The 15362-nt window shown below is 36.9% G+C and overlaps 1 protein-coding gene across 1 annotated transcript; it reads left to right on the forward strand.

The window, feature by feature from the left end:
- The first annotated feature begins 16 nt into the window (after positions 1-16).
- LOC116163432 (short/branched chain specific acyl-CoA dehydrogenase, mitochondrial-like) lies at positions 17-10852 on the forward strand. The gene is made up of 7 exons (XM_031477341.1): positions 17-185; positions 250-403; positions 452-552; positions 9530-9736; positions 9795-9965; positions 10017-10325; positions 10379-10852. Exons 1-7 carry the CDS (start codon positions 153-155, stop codon positions 10691-10693), a joined length of 1290 nt encoding a protein of 429 aa, XP_031333201.1. The 5' UTR covers positions 17-152; the 3' UTR covers positions 10694-10852.
- The last annotated feature ends 4510 nt before the right edge of the window (positions 10853-15362 follow it).

Here is a 15362-nt window from a genome sequence, read left to right on the forward strand (position 1 = left end):
CGAATAAAGATAATAGTCGGCTACGAACATAGTACGTGTCGCTACTCGCAAGTCGCAGATATTTATTATCTTACATCTTACTTCACGTTACATTTCAGCAACAGCGTTCGACTGGATAAGTGGTTTTTACGGTAGTAATCTGATCATCCAAAATGAACAGCTGTCGTACATTTTTGACCAAACAGGTTGGTACTTAAAGTGTAGCTATTATGGGTACGTTAAGTAAAACCCAAATAATGTACTACCTAGGTGCTGCCGACATTCTCCAAAAGTTACAAAAAAACTATCACGACTACTTCATCGAAGTTGCAGCAAACAGAAACCAGTGCAGCAACACAGGTCACGGACTCGCCCAAACCCCTAACATATTTAACGGAAGATGAACAGATGATGAAAGAAACAGGTACACTACAATTGCGTGTAATTTGTTTATAATACAGTGACATTTTAGTGAGAAGATTGGCTGTAGATCAAATCGGTCCACATGTCAGAGATATGGACAGGGATGGATTTATAAAGCAACCCATAATTGATATGCTATTTGAAAATGGGGTAAGTTGTTTTAATGTTTTGACACCTTGCTTCTACTACGCGGTTCCAACTCAAATAAGTATAACTCGTGTGTGGATAATTACATTGCGAATTATTTTGTAACTCGGATATCAGATTATCTCTTTAACTCACATGATTTTTCAATTGCGAACAGAAATGGAAATTATTATACACTTGTCGAATGGACAAGGATAATTACGACAAGGTCACTTATTTTGTTTGGATCTCATTAAATACGTCACGTCTAAACAACAAAACGCACTATTTGTTAACTTTCCATATCCCCAAATAATAAATAAATAACTATGCACTATATACTATAATTAATTATTTTGACCAGTAGGTACTATAGGCATGCTATAGTGTCCATTGCAGGCTAGTAGTCTGTAGACATTTTCTATAAGGGTAGGTATAGCTAGACAAACCAGTATTGGACAAGCAACTTTAAACAGTTTAGGTATTTATAGAACCATCTAACAGCATTCACATGTCCACTCGCCAGATACCTATAATTACTTTATAATAAATGTGTCTTATTATTCAAGGTGAGATAAGCATAAACAGTTTTTTTCTTCTCTCGTCTCGTTTTGATTGTATAGGTATACAAGGGATGCGCGATTATAAATCCCAAATTAGATTTGGTATTTACTAATTATATAATAATAATATATTGATAATCATCAATTGATTGACTCTTGCCAGGATCCTACATCTTTCGTCTTGTTGATACCATATACAGGGACGGATTAATAGAAATATGTGGGTGGGGGCGGAATCCCGGAAAGGGAGGGAAAAGATGAGGGGGGTCCGGGTCCTCCCCCGGAAATTTTTTGAAAAAATACCTTAAAAAGTATAAGATTTAGTGGTTCTAGACCGACAATTTATATGTAAAGAAATATTAGCTTGAACTACTGGAAATGCAAATATTTCAAAGAAAAACAATATTTTGCCGATCGCAGTCATTTATAAAAAATCAAGTAATTATACCTGTTTGGGAAAATTATATCGCAAAATGCAGGGAATGAAACATACAACTCTGGAATTATGAATCAATACTACATAAATACTAAAGCCCTTTTTATCAATTAAATATGCACATTTTAAACATAAGTACCTACTATTTAATTTTTTTCGTTTCATTTATTTAAAAGAACATTTATTAGAAACTCATACTAAAATTGAATGAGCAAGGTACATTTTTGGTGAAAATAAAATATTGCCTTGTTAAAAAAACTGGCAAACGCAGACGAGTAAGTACTTTTTGAACTCGAAAAACACTGGTTGAAACCTACAAAATAACACTGACCAACTCCGCTGAATTGGGTACGCATTTTTGTGTCATTTTGTTCCACAACTTCTATAAAGGACAATAAGCGGAAACCTAGCATCGGCTGGTTTATGAAATCATGTACTTTTGGTTCGTTCATCCGGGAATGTTAGCGCGATAACTCGAGAACGGCGAAAGATGTAGTTTTGTTTTTGACCGTCTAAGCGCCCGAGACATCAATTTGGTATATGATTTTGAAAACAATAAACATTTTTGGATGCAGAATGAGGAGACGAAACGATATAGCACAAGCCCATACTTTCCATTAAAAATTTAGGGGTTGTAACTATCACTCGAAGGGGGTTGAAGGTAGGATCACACTTTCACGTTTTTATAATTTAAATTTGAGTTTCGGGATTCTTGTAAATATGTACAGTAGCCCAAATAATGAATGTATTCCATTTGGCTCTTCCACACTGTATAACAAACAAAAACCTTCTAGAAATTTCTAAAATCAGCATGTCATATTTCGTGGAAAGAATGCGTCATATCCGCTATCATTCCCTATTGCCTATGACCTTTATCGACTTGATGGTGACTTGACGCCGCCTTGATACCGTTCTAGAAAGTTCGCTACAATAGTAGATAGCATGGTCTTGTCTAGATATAAAAATTCATGATAATAATGGTTATCATTTATAAAAGGTTGAAGGTAAACCTTTTATGCCGTCAATGAGTTTTTTTTTGTAGAAAATGTAGTCCTCTACAAGTACAACTTATCTTTTAACAATTTCTTCCTATCAATTTCAGTTTGCCTATAACGATGCGCGTAATTTGCGTAAGAAACTCCACTAGCGGAAGCGTTTCATTTCTTTCTTATATTGCATCGACCATGATATTTCTTTACAATTTAACCAACAGTTCATACACCCCTTTATGTTATACCCTGCTTGAAACTGACCGAGGTTAAAAAATTATTAAACTTGACCCATAGCCATGATCAATTGATTTATTGAACATTTTTCTTTCCAGATTCCTTAAATTTGACTTCAATAGGTATTTTTTTAATAAATCCGAGAAAACTGCTTTAAATGCATTTAAACATCAATCAAGTTAAAATTATGATGAGATATAATAAAAAAATAATGGTACCTTTAAATACGACGGCCCTTTTGCAAGTGACTATGTTGATACAGAAATGTGGTTTGGACACAATCTTCCTTCAGTGACAATGGGTTAACAAAGGTAGACGACGAATCGTGCACATTGGAATTTCGCCGATGCGATGCGACGGTAACACGAAACTTCTTTGAATTTTCAAATGATGTAAATTTCTGGGAACCCTGTCATTACTGATGCACAGCACCATTTTGTGACTATCGAGTTTAACCCCTGTTCAGGTTTACGGTAGTAAACATTTACACAGCAGTTTTAACAACGGGTCTTTGTGGAAACTAAATATGCTAGCACGCCTACTTAAATTGTACCTACTTGATCGAATACAACAGTAAAAAAGTCTAGGGTACGAACAGAGTGGAGGCAGGTTTCTCGCTTACCGGTTACCAGCGTCGACTCGCGCTTCTCGCTTTGGAAATAGAATGTTTTCAAATTAGCGTGAACGTAGTCAAGGCAGGTTAAAACTTGTCGGCGCCGGTCGCCTGCGTCCACGCTTTTGTCGGAATAAAAATTTAGTTTTTTCTGCCGCTTCTCGCGCGAGTTTCGGATAAAGAAGCTCTTATAAAGACAGTGTTTGAGAAAACCTCTATAAGCGATAATCGAACCCACAACCTCCCGAATAGCAGTCGGGAACGCAACCACTGCGCCACCGGCTTCGCTTTTTCTCGCTTTTATTGTGTGCAGTCACAGCGCGAAAAACCTGCTCCTATCGGCGCGAGATACCGGAAAGCGAGAAACCTGCTTCCACTCTGTTTGTACACTTACGCGACGTACGTCCTTGTAAATTGAATAATAATCCGCATTTTTGCTACCTTCAATTTTTTTCCTTTTTTAACAATAACTACCGGACCTCACGTTGTTATATTTTACGTCCCAAACACAGACGTTGGCCATGACGGGTGTCCAAAACTCGAATCTGGTTGAAATTTTATTACATTTCTATGTTTGTTTGTTGACGTGTAAATTTGTTGTTTATACATTTGTTATTTAATAATATTATATAATTTATTCCCCATAAAACAAAATCAAAACTCTACAAATAACACAAATAAAAACAGGGAAAGGGACTGCTTTCAGTGCCGTGAGACCCTGTTCCTCCATACAGCCCCAATCCAACGTATTATTAAATTTAAAAAATTATTATTCTAATAAATAAATGCACGATCACTAACAACACTAAATTATTACCAACCTCAAAAGTTTCATCTACTCTCTCGCACTTTATTGTAGCTTACCCTGCTCACTGCTGCAGTAGTAATCTTACTTGCACTTTGAAGCCATGAACCGAAAGAGTTTTAATAAATACAATATACAATAAAATTACAAATAAAAATGATATGATTAATGGACCCGCACTATATTCTGTTCACCCAACAGATACAGTTAAGCCACTCCCAATAAATTTTGGCCAATGTAATAACAGACCCGTTTCACAGTCACAAAATTATAAAAACCGGGAAATTTAAAATCGCATGTCACATTGTATGACTAAGTTATAAAGTGTTATGTTTTGAATATTGACCTATATAGTTTCAAATTGTTTATTAAGTTCAAAAAGAATAGTTTGTTCGTATAAATAAATTAACGGCAGATTGAGGCAAGGCAAATACGAAACGCAATGACAGGTTTGATGTTAAGGATGTCAATTTAGATACGGCAATTATAATTGGAAGCAAATTGTTGCGTGTTACAGGTTTTGAAAATTCGGCCAATTAAAAATGTTCATTTAAATTTGCCGGGAATTTTTTTGGAGGAGCTTAACATTTTCAAGGGCGACCAGAATCGTTCCAGTTACGATGTTATAACTAACAATATGTACAAGTATAAATATAGGCAGTGCCGCGTTTTCGCCTAGGCACAGTAGGCATGAGCCTAGGGCCCGTTGAAATTGGGGGCCTGCGAAGTTGCATACATCTTTGATAGTTGACGATATTCATATTGCAAAGAAAGTTACGTGTTCGTCTTAAAATTAAAACATGAAGAGGTTTTAGAGGTATTGCAATTTCCAAGTATCCAGTATCATGTTTAATGTCTTTCGCTTAAACACGGTAATATACTAGTGATTAAGAGTACACAGATCAGGTCACAGCTGACACAGCAGCAAACATCTGTAAGGTACTCTAACTGCGAGTTGCGACAGTGAATTTCGAAGTCGATTAGGTAGTCTAAGTTGATACGACATAATACGAATTGTAAAGAGAAAAGCGTTGATGCGTTCTGTTATTAAGGTGCGTTTTCACGCTCATGCAATTTGCGCAAATTGACTTGTGCATGCCAATTTGGGCAAATTCAGTGAACTCATGCATCCATTTTCACGGTTCAAGTTTGGTGCACAAATTTGTCTACAGTACAGTTCAGATTCTCATTGTAAACGATGGAGTACGAAGAGGAACATTATAGCTGGTGTTTGTATAATTAAAAATTATCAAAGTCCTCGTTTGAGATCGAAGGGACTTCAGCGCATTTTTGTGTGGCAGATCAGTATTCTATTAGCCACTTTCGACTCAACCATCAATAACAGATCTACATTCACTAACCGCTTCCACTTTCCGCGTGCACCCGCAATTCGCTTTTAAAGTTTTGACTCCACCATCAGTAAGATCGTGTCGGGGGCTACCACATTCCCTTTGACGGTACCCCCTTCCGACGTCCCGTTCACCCGCAATTCGCGTTTGAAGATTTGACTCCACCATCAGTAAGATCGTGTCGCGGACTACCACATTCTCTTTGACGGTACCCACTTCCGACGTCCCGTTCAGCCGCAATTCGCGATTGAAGATTTGACTCCACTATCAGGAAGATCGTGTCGGGGGCTACCACATTCCCTTTGGCGTCGCGGTTGAAGATTTGACTACACCATCAGTAAGATCGTGTCGCGGGCTACCACATTCCCTTTGACGGTACCCACTTCCGACGTCCCGTTCACTCGCAATTCACTTCTATTGGCGGCACGAGAAAGAGAGACAGCGATTCGAGATTTACGAAACATTAAACCGCGTGAGTTCGCAACGGAAGGTAAAAGGCGCCCGAAGTTGACTACTTCTCGAAGACGCGCGCGCGCGCCTCGCAGAAGGTCGTTAATTTCGCCCCTATGACAAAAAACAAAATTCCGCCACGCAGGAGTTGTGCGCGTTTACAACATCTTTCCGACGACACCAATTTGAAAAGAATCGGACCAAAACTGTAGTAGAAGATAGGAAAAAAACTGAAAAACCTTCACGTTAGTATACTACGCTCGAGGATGACGCCCAGATGTCGCCAACCCCACATCATGTAGCCATGTCCCTAAGGTTGACAAATTTCACGGCCCCGTAGATACACGTACACCCGTTGCCTTTCTACAAGAGTTCTTCTACGCGCCCACATTTGCTGCCAGCCAGCCAGCCGGCCAAAGTGAGATTAAAAGCTACTTTTTACAAATAAATTTGCAAAAATGCGCTAAAAAGTTAAAAGTGCTAAAAGACAAAAAAAGAAGATCGCAGAAGCCAAATTTTCTGGCTTGTGCAAGTTAAACAATTTTCGTTTTCATGCATCAATTTACTTGTACAAATTGGCATGCACAAGTCAATTTGCGCAAATTGCATGTGCGTGAAAACGCACCTTTACACATTATACAACGTTTATTTTATTATTATTATTATTTCGTTTAAATAAAATTTTTAAATTTTTTTTAACAATTTCGTTACCTGTTTTTTTGATACTCTATACACATTAGGTACCGATTACAGTATACATAGCAAAAAAACAAACTACATCAGTATTTTAAGTTCGCCTTTGTCAATTTTGCACAGAACATCTTTTTCACACCACATACTTTGAAATCCACTCACGTCCTTTTTTCCCAAAAACCAACCATATTCAGTTTTCAGTCGATAGCTGATTCTGCTGATGTACTCGGTTTTATAGTCAGTCACCTTTCTTCCTCGCATTGCGTCAGTTGAAGATAGATAAATTGTGCTCTTTGCCATTGTTAGTAGGTAATTCGCAATATGATGCTGAGGAAGACTGAGGAGTGTGCATGTCAACATGTAACCTTATGTGTGGACTTTTCCACATCGTAGGTATTTGCTTTAAAGTGAAAATATGCTCGCAGGGTTAGTCGCTTAGCAAATTTGCCAGCGGTTTATTGATATGTCGCGCTCCTCATAAAAATCATTTACAGTAGGAAACAGTTGAAGAAATCATGATCGTAAACCCTTTCGAGGAAGATATTACTATACATTTTCTAAAGTCAAAACAGTTATATAATTTACTGGATGATAATGGTCTCCATCTAAGTTATACGGCTTTCTGCATCCTCAGAGGACACCTATGAATACTGAAGTAAACAAGTATAAATTGTGCACAGGTCTTGTGCAGATAAAGCGCATTTTTTTAAACCAAAATAGCTTTTGTTTTGCCATTACCAATGGATATATTTCTTGCAGACGTTTCAATCGTCCTTTGTGAGTACCCTCTTCCGACAATCCGTTCTTGAGGTATAAGGGAATATATCCCATCACGATAAGAGGTCGAGGACGAGGGCTATGGTTGGTAGAAATTAATTCCTTTCGTTGAGACCTTTCATTAGAGTACCATGAAAGATAAAATTAACCAATTTATTTCGATGAGAGAGACCTGTCAAGGACTCTGGGAGGACCATTCCCCTAGAAGTAGTTCAAAACGGCAGAAGTGGGTCCGGACGGACGGACGAACAAACCGCAAACAATAGCACATTTTTTTTAATTCTTAAAAAATGCGCTAAAAATAAGTAATCGTAATTGAACAAAACCCAAAGTTTTGGCTGAAGTTCCCTATTGAGATCGTGCCAAATGCGTAACGAATTTCGTTCAAATTTGTAACTGTCGATACACCATAGTGAGTCACTATTATAACACACACCTCTCAATCTAGGTCAAGACTTTGAACTAAAGTGCGCAAAAAAAGAGATTAAATATAGGTAATCAGAATATATTCCAAATGATGTTAAATTTAACTTAGTTGTTGTAAGATAAGCTATCGTAATCGTCAAATGTTGCGACATTAATTGGTGTCTACGTAAATTTCATAAGAAACTAGCGTGATCCTGTCGTAAAATTGATAACGGAATTTAGATAATAAAAGGAAAAATGTTTCAAAACCCACTCATGGGTGTTGCCGCGTAATACAACTGTAAATGATGAGCAAGGGCAAATATAGACCATAGCAGCCATCAATTAGCGAAAACCCGAAGTCTCTAGGTGGCCCAGGGGCCGAGATCTCGATCGAACAGACAGACAGACTGGCGACGGAAAATCTAGCACATATAAATAGGGTTATCTCAACTTCGTTGTGTTACGCTACAAAATTTCTAAAGAGAACATAGAGTGTAAAATACAGTTTATCCGTAATCAATGTGGCATCTAATGAAATGGCGTCTCCCTATAAATACTCCTCTAAAAATTTGCAAACATATCAACATAACATAATTACCAAAACAAATGTAAATAGTCTTATCGCAAATAGATATTCAAATTTCGTTCATAGTTCGCCGCTGTGACGTACCTACCTAAGTAATTAGGTACTTCTCATCTACACGAGGCAACGACAACGTCAGTAAATTATACAATTTTGTGTCAGCATCTTAAACATGAAGATTATCCCGGCTGGTTCTTAATGCCCACCTAATACTGTATTTTTAATTTTTTTACGCATTTTCATAAATAAGAATGCATTGTTGTGGTCACCTTGTCCATCTCCCCATCTTTTGACCCAAATGTGCCCAAAAACAGGGGCGGACTGGGTACTTACGGGCCAGGTGGAATTGCATTACGGGCCATTACAGTATTAGTGCAATGACGATGGGGGGGGTTAAAACATTTTGCATCATTTTAAAGTACCTATTCCTTTCTCGAAAATCAATTAGAAGCCCATAACTGTGTTTCAGCACTTTCAAAATACGACAAAAAAAGATACATTCATTGTAAAACACTTACCTAGATAAAAACAGAATTTTATAATGAACAACCTAACTTCAATCCCAATGAGAGAAACGTGTTGATAATTTATTAATAGTGCAAGAAACATTAATGCTGTCTAATTCAGCACATACTAATACTCGTTCCAACGCGTCATTGTGACCTACAGGCCAGGTGGTAATAGCCCCCCCCCCCCCCCCCCCTAAGCTATTTATTCTAAAGACTGTCGACTTACTTGTTTCGCAATTGTTTCAGAAGTTATGACAAAAACAGCAATTCGGACTGCGTGCAGAAACTACCCCAATTTCATCTATACGAATAAGGTTTCCACGTTTTCTTATAAAAATATTGTAGAAGCTATATTTGACAAAAAGCAAAACAAAAATATTCGATATAGTGTTACGTTCTCACTTTTCGGTTGGTCTACCGGTTAACGCTGCATATTTGATTCCGTTACGTCGTCGCCCAAAAGACTTCGTACCTAATTGTTATTTATGCTTCAGTTTTGTTTGGAAAAAGATCTAGTGACCTCTAGTAATTTTGGCGTAGCTTGTATCTCAATATCAAATCATGCGTATTAAAGATTCTATAATTTCAGTTGATGGGAATTGAAATAGAGTCCGAATATGGAGGTTCCGAGTGTGGTTTTATGACAACTATATTAACGGTTGAAGAATTATCGAAAGTCGATCCAGCAACAGCAGTTTTGGTCGACTTGCATAACACGTTGATCATCAACGCGATCAGCAAATATGCAAACAAAGAGCAGAAGGCCCAATACTTGCCCCGAATGGTAACAGACACGGTAAGAAACAAAATTATTTAAGAATTATAAAAAAACTTGATGCTATTATTTTTTATAGATTGGCAGTTTTGCGTTAAGTGAACCATCATCCGGATCTGATGCGTTTGCTTTAAAAACAACTGCCAAAAAAGACGGCAGTGACTATATCCTCAATGGTTCGAAAATGTGGATCTCAAATTCGGATGTTGCCGGAGTATTTTTGATAATGGCCAACGCAAATCCATCCGCAGTAAGTTAAGTAATTAGAGTCGTACATACCTATACCATCACTTCTTGACAGGGATATAAGGGAATCACATGTTTCATCGTTGACCGTGATACACCTGGATTTACAATTGCAAAACCTGAGAACAAACTGGGAATTTGCGCATCTGGTACATGCATGTTAACTTTTGACAACTGCAGGGTACCCGAAACTGCTATTATGGGTAAACTTGGAGAGGGATACAAAATCGCTGCCAGATTTTTAAATGAAGGGCGTATCGGTATTGCCGCTCAGATGGTTGGAGCCGCTCAAGGGTGTTTTGATGCAACTATTCCATATACTCTTGAACGAACACAATTTGGAAAACCCATCTATAGCAATCAGGCGAGTGTTTAATTTGATATAATAAAAGAAGTCATTAATTGTATCTTCTACAGGGAATGCAATATCAGATTGCGGAGATTGCTTCAAAAATAGAAGCGGCGCGCCTTCTAACGTACAATGCTGCCAGATTGCTAGAATGTGGCGCCCCCGTTGCCAAGGAAGCCTCAATGGCCAAGTACATTGCCTGTGAAGTGGCACAGCAAGCAACAATTAAGTGTATTGATTGGATGGGCGGTGTCGGATTTACTAAGGATTTCATTCAAGAAAAGTTTTACCGTGATGTCAAAATTGGTAGCATTTACGAAGGTACCAGTAATATGCAACTGAGCACAATTGCCAAACATATTGAAAAGGAATATAAGAAATAAGTCGTACAGTGTAACATACACGCAAAGGCTATGTGATTTTATTTACTTCTATAATTTTCAAATATGAAATTTTATTGTACTAGATAGTGTCTTTATACTACCTACAAACTGATGCTGTATGAACCAATTTAATTATATATTATTTATATGTACCTACTATATACCTAAACTTAAAATAAATTCCTAAATACCTTTTGTTGCAAGTGAGAAAAGAAAGCAAATAGAACGACATTAAGAAAGGAATGAATGCTACTTAAAATAAGTACCTACGTTCCAAGTCAGTAATAAAATAAAAACGCAAGTTTGATACGCCACTGGAATACAGCACGCTCCTGGTGATCAAAAATATTCTAGAAATGTGGCGACGGTAAATGTGTACAATTTTGCTTTAAGACTTTTCGGTATCTTTTATGGTAAAGGAATTATGATCCAGGAGTCTTAGGTGCTACACCCTGTATAAACCTTATATATAAAAGAAATAAAGACCTGTTATGTATTTAATTTGGGTAGATTTATGACCAAGAAAAATTGCTAACCTTGTACTTAGTTAAAGCGCCAATATTAAATATATCATCAAAATCGATACGTTTCCTGAATTACAGCTTTAAATCAGTATGTGCGGTCAAATGCAGGTCGTCTGCTTTATTTATGATGCAAGCGTTATAGGTTACACTTTAAATAAAATAAACAATTCCATGTAATCTGAAAATTCTAATCTAAATCAATATAATTGAACTAATATTCTAATGTAAAATTGAATTATAATGTACCCCAAAATCTTACGGGCAAACTAGTAGATAACGAATTGTTCAGAGAACCGCAACCTTAGTTCAGTTTATTAAATATACATAGAATGTATTATTATACGGCAATTGATGCAACTTTTGTTTTTCAAATCCAATGTCTGTGTTTTTTGCGATATTTGAAAAGGGGAATCAATTTGCTGTAAGACAACATAAAATATGCATATGGCTGATATAAAAGAAATAGAGAAATTCGTTATTCGATATTTAGAAAACTTATGAAATCTAGCATGCCGTGCGCTGTCAGGATGCGCGGTGGCCGGTGCCTGTTGCATTACATGGGGAGATCGTATTGCGCAAAAGTAAAGCTTCAAAACGAAACATTGAACAACTTATTGTAGGTATTTTCTGTATGATATGGCACATGAAATGCTAGATTATATAAATTTTCTAAATATTGCATGACGAATAGTAGGTAAGTAGTAGTGGTTTGTGAAATAGTTACTATGGTTTTTATGTTCAATAATAATAAATCTGTATCTGTCATATATAAAAAGAGGTGTATGTTCTTTCCAATTCGAAGTACCTATATGTTACTACAAATACTCATCGCTATAGAAAGTCACTTCGGCTATAGAATTCCCAAAGTAATTAACTTAAGGGTTCCAAATTTTCAGGATTATAACTGATTAGCAATTACTTCATATTTATATGTACCCATCAAAAATCTTAAAAAGAAACTCGACTAAATTGCAAATGGATTTTTTTTTTCAATTTTGAAAATCTAATTGCAGATTCGAACATTTTTATGTTGACCATATTTTTTTGCTCGCTCCCGCTTGCAGAGGGTACGCCATCTTGCAATGTTGAAAACCAGACCAGAGAAAAAATAAAATGAAAAAAGAAAAGCAATTTAGGGACTTTTATAGCTTCCAAACGAAACATTTGCGACGGTCGGTTTATTTTAAGTGTTTTCGTCGCCTCTACATCCGCATTTTTTAGCAGAACTCGCAGGTACCTACAGTCTGAAAGACGGTTAAATTGACAAAATGGTGTCTTTTTTTTCTACTGAATCCAAATATGCAATTAATTAACTACAACGCATTTTTCGACAACAAAAATGTGACTTTTTAAAAATATGGAACACCCTGTATATTGATGCGCCATTGTCCGAATACTTCAAATCTCAGAGTAAGAATTATTTCTTACTCTGAGCTTCAAATCACCATCTCACTACATTGTGGTGTTTTGGCTATGGTAGATCGAAACGGGATGGATGGGAGACCATAAACCAGTCCCATGAAATATACTTGACTATCGGCCCACTTTAGCGGGTGGGGGAGGGGGTACTCAATGCACCCTAATTGCAAACATGAATGCTTTTTGATAATTATTTCCCAACAACATAAATGCTTTTAGATTATTGTTACACAATCTGTTCCTTAATCGCAATTATACATTTCAGAATTGCGAAAGAATAAGAATCAATTAATTAATGTATAAGTCTAATCATTGATTAATTTATAACAGTAATTATAAGAGCGAACTATTCATTACTACGGCGTTGAAATTGGAACTGATTGAAACGCAATTCGATTTGCTTATATAGCAAACGCCGGTCTTTCTGGACGCTTCCGGGTATTCTAGAATGTTCTTTAACAAACACGTCGTATTTCCCGAAAAGATTGCGTCACATCTGTCTTCGTTCTTTATCGCCGATTCTTCTTCTTTCTTGGCGCCTAGGAATTTCTGGAATATTCGCAAAAATGTTTCTTGATATAAATTCCACTAGTAATCGCACTATAGCAGCATCGAAAACAGTTTTGACAACTACCTACCACAAACGGCATTTAAAAAAAAATCATCTCCATTTTGTTTTTCATCTGCATCGTTCGGAAGCAATGCGGTGGGCGGTCGACAATTTTTATACATTTTTTTAAGAAATCTCAATTGTGGTTGCCCCCGACAGGATCTTAAAATTTCTTCTCGTAATCGAACAGATTTGGCATTTTTCCCAACGTTTTTCCAGTAGATTATTAGGCAATACTTCATTTTTAATATCAGGGAAATTATGTGAATTTAAAAAGGAAAGATCCATACAGAAATCTGTATACTTTGTGAAAATCTACCTTTAATCGATTCAATGGCTTGATTTTAAAAGCCTTAACATAGAAATTCTCAATTTGCTTCCAATTTACTCATTTAAATATCCTTATTAGTTATTTCATTTTTAGCGCATCTAAAAGGTTTTAACCTCACTTGAGCCGACTGGCTAGCTGGCTGGCAGCAAATGCGGGTCTGTAGAAAAACGGTTGGAGGAAGACAAGGAGTGCTACCGGCGCCGTCGTGTAATTAACAAGTTACTACATGTTGCGGTTGGCGACATCTGGGAGCCATCCCGAAGCGTGTTGTACTAACGTGGTTATTTTTCTTTCTTCTACAGTTTTGGTCCGATTGTGCTCACCTAAAAGTTTCCTAAGTGCTCGGATCGCGACCTCTCTTACTCGTGTCGCCAATAGAAGCTGGAGCTATGAGAAGTGCCCCTAAAACTGAGTACTATTTTGTGGAGGGTTTTTAGCAAAATCCGCCAAATTGCGAATTGCGGGAGGGAGGAGGTGGGTACCGACAAAGGGAATGTGGTTCAACAAGATTTTATTGATGGACACAAGCATTTTTTATTTGTACCGTCACCTTCGAATATTAATTAAATTAATTCCTTGCATGTGGCGGCGTAGCCTGGCTCTATCTCTGTTTTGTGTGTTCATTTGAGTGATGCTACCAGCCGCAAAGCGCTCATCGATCCTACCAACCCACCGGGAAAGTTCCCGGTATCCCGCCAGCCCCATCCACCTCTGGATCAAAATGAAAAATCTTGGTTATTTGAAGTATTTTAACTATGGTGCATTAAGAACTTTTGTAGGGGATTTAATAATTAAATAGAATAAAATTTAACACATATACGAGCCCTAACACATAAATGTTCGGACACTCAAAGTTTTAAAAATGTTGTAACTTACCTAAAATCATTGTATGTTTATTTATTTTTTTTTCTTACTATAGTTATTAAGTAAACATATTTAGTAACTGTAATTTTATATAACTGTATTTATGTAACTTTTGATATAACTGTCAAATAACACAAAACACCATAAAATTAGAATTTAAAGTGACACAGAAATGTTCGGACCCACCCAATGAGTTACATCCCCTTTGGCTTTAATAACAGCTTGGATTCGTGTAGGCATGGTCGTCACAAGAGCTTTACATTGATCGATACCAAAGGTATCCCAAATCTCTTGTAACTTTTCACTCAAAGAAGCAATATTGCGTTGCGGATGAATACGTAAACGTTGCTTCATTTTGTCACACTGTCTCAATGACATTGAGATCTGGACTGCTTAAGGGCACCTCTAAAACACTATTATTGTGGTCTTGTAACCATTTCTTAGTCGTTTTTTCCTGTGACATGATGCTCCGTCTTGTTGAAAAACAAAGTCTGCATCAGGTGATAATGTCGCAAGTGAAGGCAATCAACTTTGTTCTAAAATTGCTTGATATTTCTGAGCATAAACATTACCATTTGTAAGTGCAATTGTCCCAGCCCATTTGCAGACATACTGTCCCACACCGTTATACCACTGGAGAATTTTACAGAACGCTTTAAGCAATCTTTGTGACATGCTTTGTTTTCCGTTCTGATAACTCTTTCTCGATTATCGCCTACATTGATATCAAATCGAGATTCAATAATTTTTTTCCAGTCTTGGTAAGACCACGCCTGCCGTTCCCGAACCCAGGCCAACCTCTTCTTTATTATTTTTGTGTTTTAAAGATGTTTTTCTTTCGCCTATTTAAAAAAGTATTTTCTAATGCTCAATAATTTTAACCTAAAGATCCACTTACTTTATAAAAATGTAAACCTGATT

Source organism: Photinus pyralis, unplaced genomic scaffold (assembly GCF_008802855.1).
Source record: "Photinus pyralis isolate 1611_PpyrPB1 unplaced genomic scaffold, Ppyr1.3 Ppyr1.4_LG2, whole genome shotgun sequence".
Lineage (NCBI taxonomy): Eukaryota > Metazoa > Arthropoda > Insecta > Coleoptera > Lampyridae > Photinus > Photinus pyralis.